The sequence below is a fragment of the Marmota marmota genome, unplaced genomic scaffold (genome assembly GCF_001458135.2).
Source record: "Marmota marmota marmota unplaced genomic scaffold, marMar, whole genome shotgun sequence".
Lineage (NCBI taxonomy): Eukaryota > Metazoa > Chordata > Mammalia > Rodentia > Sciuridae > Marmota > Marmota marmota.
Window position 1 is genome coordinate 5,269,265 of NW_025999880.1, and position 10,213 is coordinate 5,279,477.

At 40.9% G+C, this 10,213-nt stretch overlaps 1 protein-coding gene across 2 annotated transcripts; it reads left to right on the forward strand.

The window, feature by feature from the left end:
- Window positions 1-238: 238 nt before the first annotated feature.
- Mrps23 (mitochondrial ribosomal protein S23) lies at window positions 239-8,780 on the forward strand. 2 transcript variants are annotated; one of them, XM_015495431.2, is made up of 5 exons: window positions 239-389; window positions 890-1,060; window positions 6,967-7,044; window positions 7,211-7,337; window positions 7,793-8,780. In XM_015495431.2, exons 1-5 carry the CDS (start codon window positions 346-348, stop codon window positions 7,943-7,945), a joined length of 573 nt encoding a protein of 190 aa, XP_015350917.1. In that variant the 5' UTR covers window positions 239-345; the 3' UTR covers window positions 7,946-8,780. The 2 variants fall into 2 exon arrangements, with proteins under 2 accessions (XP_015350917.1, XP_015350918.1); XM_015495432.2 differs by having other exon boundaries at window positions 7,796-8,780.
- Window positions 8,781-10,213: the final 1,433 nt, after the last annotated feature.

The following is a 10,213-nucleotide window of genomic DNA, read 5'->3' on the forward strand; positions in this document are numbered from 1 at the left end:
CCTCTGATGGAAACCTGGCTAAGAAGGCCAGAAAAGGTAAAGCAAACATCATACTTAATCGCTCCCTGGATCGCTCATTTATTACTTCTACTCGCCTTTGGTTCGCTCCCTCTCTTTTGGCTCGCCTATCGAGTGCTCCTGTCTGAACCCGGTGAGAGCCCCGAGCGCGCCGCTTCGGACCATCATTTGCTTCCGCCTGGCTCCGCCCCGCGGTTGGGGCCGTGGCGTAGGCTTTGGATCCTCTTTTCGACCAGCAACTTTTGTCCCCTTTATCTGCCGTCGCCGGCGCAGGCGCCGCTTCCGGTTCCGGTAGTGGCCGGTCGTACTCTCTCCCAGGCACGGGTCATGGCTGGGAGCCGGCTGGAAACCGTAGGAAGCGTCTTTTCGCGGTGCGTACTTGCAGCCGGGCGTGGGCAGAGGATGCGGACCTCTGCACCGGTCTCGGTGGGCCATCCGCGTTCTTGGATGGGCTTGAGCAGGGCGAGGTCCCTACTCAAGAAGACAGAAAGTGTAAGTCAGGCGGAGCGCTAATGCTCTCTCCTGGTTCGGAGTATTTTTAACTGACTTTATAAACTGCCTCCCTTTCCAGTAGAGGTCTCTAGGAAGAGGAAGGGAGGAAGATCCAGGCTGATGGGTCTGACTGTACCGTCCTTTTCCGTGATGGACCCGGTGGGACGCGCGAAAGGGATTTAACTCCTGGGTGTTGCTGGGTTGATGTGGTACGTGGCAGTGCCTTCCCTGTAGGTGGAGAACACCTGCTGCGTTGTCCTTCCCACCTTACTTGCGGTGGACTGCCTGGTGCCTTTGGTGTTCCAGACTTTGCTAGACTGATCAAGGTCTTTGGCAGGCTGTTGTAATCTACTGACCTTGTTTCTCTTCCCTCTCTAAGGACTCGGGATCTGCTTCGGGCTGGGGTGTTGAAGGAGAAGCCCCTCTGGTATGACGTATACGAGGCCTTCCCACCGTTGAGGGAGCCGGTCTTCCAAAGACCGCGCTTGCGATATGGCAAAGCCAAAGCTCTCATTCAGGACATCTGGTACCACGAGGATCGGATAAGAGCGTGAGTGTGCAGCCTGTGTAGTGATCAGAACACACCAGAAGTTAAAAAGGGAGGATTTAGGTAGCAGTCTGGTAACGAGAATAAGTTAAGTTGCAGAGGTGATCTTGTATATCAAAGTCAAATTAGGGCATCAGCAGCCCTCCCTTCCCTATGGTGAGAAGAAACAGAAGTTCTTACTTAGAAGTGGAGCCTAGCAACTGACAGATCATTGCAGTTGTAGCGGCCTTGTTTTGTGCCAATTTGCTGTGTTCCAGACACAGCTAAACTCTTTTCAATTAGTATCTTGTAGGCCTCACTCTATACCTGTAAGGTGGGTATCCTTATCTCCATTTTATCCAAGAGGACTGTGAGAGTCAAGGAGGTTAACTTCCTGTGGTTATACAGGAGGGCAGCAGCTCTGGGAATCACATCTCTGACTCCAAGCTCATGTTGGTCATTGTGTCTGCTTCTCCGGGAGTGGAGATAGGGGATATGTGGTCTATGGATCTAGTAGTTGGGATCTTTGAAGTCATTCAGAATGATGCTTAAAAGTCCAAGGGATTGGGGCGGGGGTGTGGCTTAGAGTGCTTGGTGAGGCACTGGGTTCTATCCTGGCACCACATAAAAATAAATAAATAAAATAAAGGTATTATGTCCATCTACATGGACATAATATGTATTAAAAAAATGTCCAAGGGATTTAAAACAATCATCACTAAATTTGAAGGAAAGTTCTTACATGTTTTATTTACTTGGCCTCTGTTTCCTTTTTAATAAAAAAGTAAAAACATGCGTATTATGGAAAATTTAAAAACAAAGGAGAAGCATAAAGAGGAAAGCACAAATCACCCAAAATCTCACCATCTAGAGACAGTGATTTGAAGGCAAGCCCTGTTACTTGACTCACCTTTGTGGCCTGGGTAAATTATCCCCGTAAGCTTCAGTTTCCATACAGTAAAATATAATAATAGTACTTCTGGAGTTATTAAAGGTGAATTAAGATAATGCATAAAAGTTTTTTAGTTCATTACCTGGCACAAAGTAAGCCTTTAATAAATGATTGTTGTTATTAAGAACATTTGGGTCTTTCCTTGTGTTTTTTAAATATATTTTTTAGTTGTCAATGAACCTTTATTTATTTATTTATTTGTGGTGCTGAGAATTGAACCCAGTGCCTCACACATGCTAGGCAAGCTGTCTACTACTGAGCCACAACCCCAGCCCTTTCCTTGTGTTTTCTTTGTGTATGTGGAGTCTATATATTTAATCAGTAATGTGATACAAATAAATTATGTCCTTTTACTTAATATTGTGAGTGATTTCTTATATTACACATTTTCAAAAACATAGCTTATTGTGAATATTCTATAAACATTTCCTTAGAGTTGGATATTTATGGTGTTTATATATTATTAGCTATAATAAATAGCAGTATTTTTGAATGTATATCTTTATAACACTGATTGTTTCCTTAAGGTGTGTTTCTACCACTAGAGTTGATTAGGTCAAACATTGTGAAAATTTTAAAGTTTTTGCTGCTGATACCCAGTTTGTTTTAAAAAGATTGTCCTACTTTCACTCTGTAGGGTGGAGAGTTAGTAGTATCTGAGAGTTCTTTCTTTCTACCTGCCAGCACTGATAATTATTTTAAAAAGTTTTTTTCTGATCTAGATTATTTTTAAAATACTGTCTAGAGATTTTAATTTGTTTCCTTGATTAGTAAGTTTCCCCACTTTGGTGTTAATTTGCCATTATATTTTTGTTTGAAATATCTTTTTTTTTTTAATCTGTTGTAACAATTATTGCTATTAGTCTATTTATTTTATTCTTCTTTTGCTGAGGCTGGCTTCAAACTTGTTCTCTTTCAACTTCCTGAGTAGCTAGAATTATAGTCATGATCCACCATGTCCAGCAATAATTATAACTACTTATCAGTAAGAGTTTTTTTTTTTTTTTTAATCATTTTTATTTTGTTTTTGAGGTGAGGTCTTGCTTTGTTGCCCAGGCTGGCCTCTAACTCTTAGGCTCAAGAGCTCCTCCTGCCTCACCCTCCCAAGTAGCTGGTACCATAGGTGCATGCAACCACACTCAGCTTTCAATTAGAGTTCTTTATAGAAACAAAGATAAATGTTGCAAACATTTGTTATCCATAATGCTTTTTTTAGTGTATAGAAATTGATTATTTTATTCCATGAATGTTTTCTGTGGTGCTTTCTATGTGCCAACTATTGTGCCAAACATTGTGCTGAGCACTGGGATATTTTATGTATTCAAATAAACCGATTTTTTTTCTTTCTGTTGGCCTCTTTGCCCTTAGTTTTAGAGTGTTTAGGAAGATCTTTTTCAGTAAATTCAATTATCTTTTTCTGAGTTACTTTCAAAGTGCAAATTAGGTGTTGAAAGTAGTAGAAATATTTGTTCTTTAATCTCCATTTTTCCTTTCCTCTCCTTTTCCCTCAAACCTAAATAACTGGGGTTGGGGTTATACTCAGTGGCAGAGCGCTTGCCTTGCACATGTTAGGCATTGGGTTTGATCCTCAGCACCACATAAAAACAAATAAAATAAAATAAAGATATTGTGTGTATCTTAAAAAAAAACAAAAAAAACCTTAAAAAACCCCCAAACCCTAAATAACCTAAGTAACTAAAAGCAAATGAAGCTAGAGTATCCTCACCCCTGCAGCTTGAATAGCTTAAATAGCATGTACTTGTTAATGGTTTGTCATCAACCTTCTTAAAAATGATTTTAAAGTCCTCTATTTTTTCTTAGTAAAGAACAATTCAGATGTCACACTCTTAGAGATTGCTCTCTGCTGCCTCCCCATGTTAGTGTCTTTCCAGAATATTCTGAGTACTTTATTCATATTGCCCCTGTGAGGGTCTGAAGCCTGTCTTTCTTTCTTTCTTTCAGAGAATTTTTTTTAATATTTATTTTTTAGTTTGTTTTTGGCAGACACAACATCTTTGTTTGTATGTGGTGCTGAGGATCGAACCCGGGCCGCATGCATGCCAGGCGAGCGCGCTACCGCTTGAGCCACATCCCCAGCCCTGAAGCCTGTCTTTAATAGTTCTGCATGCCAAGTACCATCTTTATCCAACAATACACATTTAGGTTTGTTTTGTGGGGGGTGAGGGGCAGGCTACCGGGGATTGAACTCAGGGGCACTCAACCACTGAGCCACACCCCCAGTCCTATTTCGTATTTTATTTAGAAACAGGATCTCACTGAGTTGCTTAGTGCTTCGCCCAGGCTGAGGCTGGCTTTGAACTTGCAGTCCTCCCATCTCAGCTTCCCGTGCCGCTGGGATTAGAGGCATGTGCTACTGTGCCTGGCAACAATACACATTTATTAAGCACTACCACTGGGCCAGTTACTATCTGATTTATCCTTGTAATTAGTGCCCAGTACTTGACATGGAAATTGCTCATTAGTTTTGCCCAGATGAAGAAATTAATAGATTAATGAATGAAATTAATAGATTAATTAGAATCACTCTAGTAGAGTTACTTTGAAAGTGCAAATTAGGTGTTGAAAGTAGTAGAGATATTTGTTCATTAATCTCCATTCCTCCTTCCCTCTCCTTTCCCTTCAAACCTCAATAACCTAAGTAAATAAAAGAGAAAGTCCTTGAAGAGGAAGAGTGAAGAAACAAGATTAGAATTGTTTGGAGAATAGCCAACAGAGTTTTGTGAGCTCCCTGAAGCATCTCCTGGAACAGTGGATCAGAAGCCACTTCTGTGGCCATATTCAGCTTTCCCAGACATAGATCTGCACTGCACCACTCACTGAGAATTTACTGACACAGCTCTTCCCCTCAAACACTGATGTCAGTTTTAGTACCTACAGTTTATTTTAAATGTTGAGATTGGTGTTTGTGCCTAATTGAAGTTAATACACATCCTTTATTCTTAATCATTAGTCCTGAGTGCAAGAAAATGGATTGATAAAGTCTTTACTTAATTGGGATCTCGGCTTTTCTTTCCTTTCTTTTTTTGTACTAGGGATTGAATCCAGGGGTACCTCACTACAGGCTACATTTTCAGTCCTGTTTATTTTATTTTGAGGCAGGGTCTTGCTAAGTGGCAAGGCTTGAACTTGGGATTCTGCTGCAGCCTCCTGAGTTGCTGGGGTCACAGACCTGTGCCACAAATGTCTGGCAGGATCCAGGCATCTTTTTTTGAGGACTTTTTTTTTTCCACAGCGTTTTCTTAAGGTGGCAGAACAAGTATATGGAAATTTTCAAGATAGGAATGAGATATTTGGGGGAATCAGATTTTTTTATTATGTTTTTGCTTAGATCCATTGCATGTACTTGCACAGGATGCTTTGTGCTTCATTTATACATTGACATAATTTCTGCCTCTATGGATGGCATTGGAACTGGATGACAGGTCATTGGAGAATGTGGAAAGACAAATGTCAAAAGACAAGCAAAGAAACTGGGAAAAAATTTAGTAGCACACATGACAAAGGACTAATTTTCTATTTACGTAACTACAGGGTTTGCTCATAGACCAGTGAGCAAAAGACCACTATTTTAGTTTGGGTTGCTATAAGAAATTCTGTGGCCTGGGTGGCTTGTAGACAACTGAAATTTATTACTCATAGTTTTGGAGATTGGAAAGTCTGAGATCAGAGTTCTGGTGAGACCCTTCTTCCCAATTCAAAGAGGGTCCTCTTGCTGTCCTCACATGGAGGCAAGCAGGGTGAGGAAGCAAGCCCTCTCCTCTAAGGGCACTAATCCTGTCATGCAGGTTGTACCCGTGGCCTGATAACCTCTCAATGGTCCCATCATTAAACCTTGGGAATTAGGGTTTTATCCTAGGAATTTTAGGGGACACAAACATTCAGTCCACAGCAACCACCAAATAGAAAAGAGCATAGATAGTTCACAGAAAAGGAAATTCAATTTGCCTTTAAACTTGAAAAGATCATTAAAAAACAAAAACAAAACTAATAATCCCTGCTACTTGAGAGTCTAAGGCAGGAGAATCACAAGTTTGTGGTCAGCCTGGGTAAATTAACAAGACCCTGTCTAGAAAGAGAGAGAGAGAGAGAAAACAGAGAAAGAATTAAAGAGCAAGCCTGGAGGGTGTAGTGTGGTGGAGTGCTTCCTAGGAAGTACAGAGCCAGGGTTCAGTCTTCCCTACTGCAACAAACAACTAGAGTGAGTTATGATTTCTCAGCTATTAAGCTGGCAAAGATCAAAAAGTTGGAATATAATAGCTTGGTCTGGAACAGGGAGACAGGCACTCCTACACGACTGGTGTGAATATAAATTGGTACAGCTGCTTTGGAAAGCATTTGGCAGTTTGGAAGGCTTATTTACAAATGCATATATCTTGATCCAAAAATACCATTTTTGTGTAAATTTATTTCACAGACTTATGTGCACAGCGCAGGAGGAACTATAGATACAGATAATTCTTGTAGCACTGTCTAGAGCAGCAAAGAACTGGAAACATTCTGTATGTACTGATTTGAGGTAATTGTTAATAAGACAAGACATTAGGAGGGGGAAATGAATAACTGCATTATGGTTACAGGGTCTCTTTTAAGGATGATGAAAATGTTTTGGAATTAGAAAGTGGTCATAGTGATTATACTAAATGTCACTTAGTTGAGTAAATTTTTATGTGAACTTTACTGCAATTAAAAAAATAAGATATAGAGCAGGATCTCCCATTCTTTGGGAATGTGACTATGACGGGGAATGATAGATGCTGGTGTGGGATATTTCTGGGTGGATGTGCAAGAAACTGGTTCATGTTGCTTCCTGAGAGAGGAACTGGGAAATTGGGGTGCAGAAGGGAGAGGGGTATTAACTCTTCACTCCCCATGGCCTAGAAATTATTCTGTATTCCTTCCGCCCTGCTGTCCACAATCTATAATTGGAGATTTATATCATATTGTTTGTATTTTCCAGGAAATTTTATTCTGCCTATGGGTCTGGCCAAAAAGCTTTTGATCTGTTCAACCCAAACTTCAAGTCAAACTGTCAACGGTAAGCCATTTTCAAGCTTTGAGTTACCCCCTACAAGGATTTAGTCATCAGTCTGAGGAGTTTTGTTGAACTTTACTTCAGAAAAAGATGTAGTGCTTGGTGCTGTGTAGCACATATCCTGACTGCCCTGCACACAGACCTCAGGTGTGGTTGCTTGGGATTCCAGGTTTGTGGAGAAGTACATTGAGCTGCAGAAGCTTGGAGAAATAGATGAAGATAAATTATTTGTGGAAACGGGGAAGGCTTTATTGGCAGAAGGTGTCATTTTAAGACGAGTAGGAGAAACAAAGACTGTGAGTACTTTATTATAAGATTGTTACTGTTGGGCCGGGGGTATAGCTCAGTGGTGGAGCACTTTCCCAGCCTTTGTGAGGCCCGGGGTTCTACCCTCTGCACTGAAAAAAAGAAGCTGGTGTTAAAATGGGTTATGTTCCTGTTTGACAGAAATTAAAGGGGAGTTTGTTTGTTTTCTTTTTTGCAACCTTGGCTCATATTCTAAAACTTCAGGTCAAATACTGTTAGATTGAATGTACTGGAATTTTGTGGTAATGACTGCCATTTAGAACAAGTGAGTTGTCATTAGGGCTCTTGAAATTGTGATTCTGTATCGATTTTTATCATGTTTACTATTTGTCATTACAGAATTTGTTAGTGCTAAATTTTTCAGACTGTGTCTAGTCATATGGCTCTAGCCAGTTAATTGAGTGGAAATGATAACATCTGTGTTACTTATATCTGGTCTTTTAAGCAGCAGGAAGGTAGTCACATTTCCTGGAAATCTGAACATGCAAGCGTCACATCTCAAACTGCATTAGAAGGAAACCAGCCTCAGAAAGATGTTGCCCAGGACCCGAATTTGGAGACACCTGAAGTGCAGTCTAAAGGCCTCTCCCCTCCCTGATGGACTGGTGTACTGTGAACACTGACGGACACACTGTGCTCACTGGATGAGTGCTGAGCTATTTTTAACAGTTGAACTATGTAAATGTTTCTTGATCTCTAAGGCACTGTGTTTGCCTTGTCTTAGTTCCTATTTCCGGATTGTTATAAGCTCAGTATCATGGTTTGAAAGAAGCAGTTTTGTGAACTTTCAGGACATTACTAAATAAAGGATTCCCTGGCTGCTTATAAAGTAAATTTACTTTGAATTTGTAAATAACATGAAGAAACCTTCATAAAGATTGTTTGAACGGGCCTTGTTCTGAATAGGTTTGCTCAGAGGTGTGTGTTAGCATGTAGCTGGCTGCATTTGATTCCCTGACATGAATCTTGTCTGGATCTTTCAGGTTTTTACCTGCACACATAGTGTGCTCCCTTGACAGCTGTTTCTGTTGGCAGATAATCTTGGTACTTTTTGCCATAAAACTGTTAATTTCAGCTCAAGAGTCTGAGCTGACCTGTGCTTTGTGGGGAGAGTGAGGACCTGTCTTTAGACAAAGATCAGAACTTGAATCTCATGGATTAAGTGTGTTGGAGACAATTGGCTTAGGCCTGCGCATAGTAGACTGCTTGGAAAATGTCTGTTGAATGAGTGAATGAATGAATGATTACATCCAACTCAAGACTGAATTTAAATGGTGTCTCTGGAGGTCACTGGATCGCCCGGGTGGTGGGGAGCATCTAATTCAGATGTACTCCATGAGCATCCTCCCTCCTTCATCCTCACTGGCTGGACATATGAATTGACTTTCTCATTTCCCTGGATTTTACTAAATAAATGAAACATTCCTCTGTTATTTGTGACTAAGTTGCTTCCAAAATTTCTTGATTTAAAACTGGTGTAGCATTTCCACCCGATTGTTCTGTGTGTGGTCTTCTCTTGGTAGGCTGAAAGAGGGTCTACCTCTTACAGCTTCAATGCCTCCTTGCATATGGGTGCTCAGTGCATGAAGACCATTGAGTCCATGAGGCAAAAACAATTCTCAGCCGAGTTCCCCTCACCCCGCAACATTTGTCACTGTTTTCCAATTCCTTATGTATAAGGAATACTTCACTTTTAGATGGGGGGAGTAAATTTCATTCATTCAAAGACTGAGCAGTTGGGTACTGAATATCTGGCCAGACCTTGGGAAGAGGATCTAACAAGCAGGTGAACAAGGTAGTAACACTTCGGGGAGTAGGGGAAGTCACACTATGTCTCTAAAACTCATGATTCTGTTTTTTTGCTTTTATTTTTAAGTTGTAGATGGACACCATACCTTTATTTTATTTATTTTTATGTGGTTCTGAGGATTGAACCCAGTACCTCATATGTGTTAGGCAAACACTCTACCATTGAGCTATATATAACTCCAGCCCATGTTTTGGGGGTTTTGAAAAAGCAGTTTCTTTACCAAAATGATGAAGACTTTTGCTACCAGGGATTGATTGAATTCAGAGGGGCTTAACCACTCCCCCACATCCTCAACCCTTTTAAATTTTATTTTATTTTTAGATAGGGTGTCATTAAGTTGATTAGGGTCTCGTTACATTGCTGAGGCTGGCTTTGAACTTGCAATCCTCCTGCCTCAGCCTCTCTAGTTGCTGGGATTCCAGGTGTGCACCACTGCACCCAGCTGAAAACTTTTTTTTAAAAGTTGTTATGTAATTCTTTAAGAACTTACATATTATTGGGATATAAAATTTAAAGGTAAAAAGTCCCATCCCTATTGCTCAGTCACCCATCCTCTCCCCAGGCTACATTTCCTTGTGTGACCTTCCAGAAATATTTGAGTGTATATATGGAGTCACTATGCACACTGTTTTGTACGTTGTTTTTGCAGTTAATATGTCTTAGAGATCCTTTGCACTGATGCTTCGTGATTTAGCCAGTGCCCAATTGATGAGAATAATCATTTGTTTTACTGAACTGCAAATGGGCCAGCGTAGTATAGTGTGCGGGGGTCAAGGAAAAGCCCATCTTCAATTTTTGTAATCTCTCTCATAGAAACTGTGCTCAGTTCTGTCCTTACCAGCAATTTAAGAGAATGCTCATTCACCCCACATTCTGATCTTGTTAAATGAGATGGGCTCATGAGGAGGGCCTGGGCCTGTAGAGGGGTGAGAGGCTGACTGGTAGCAAACCTCTGGAGGGGAAGAAGGCTCCTGTCACACACTGCCTTCTTCCCGTGGAGTCTCAGTGGTGGAAATGTGTGAAAGGTATGAAGCTTACTTGGGAAATTGAGAACCT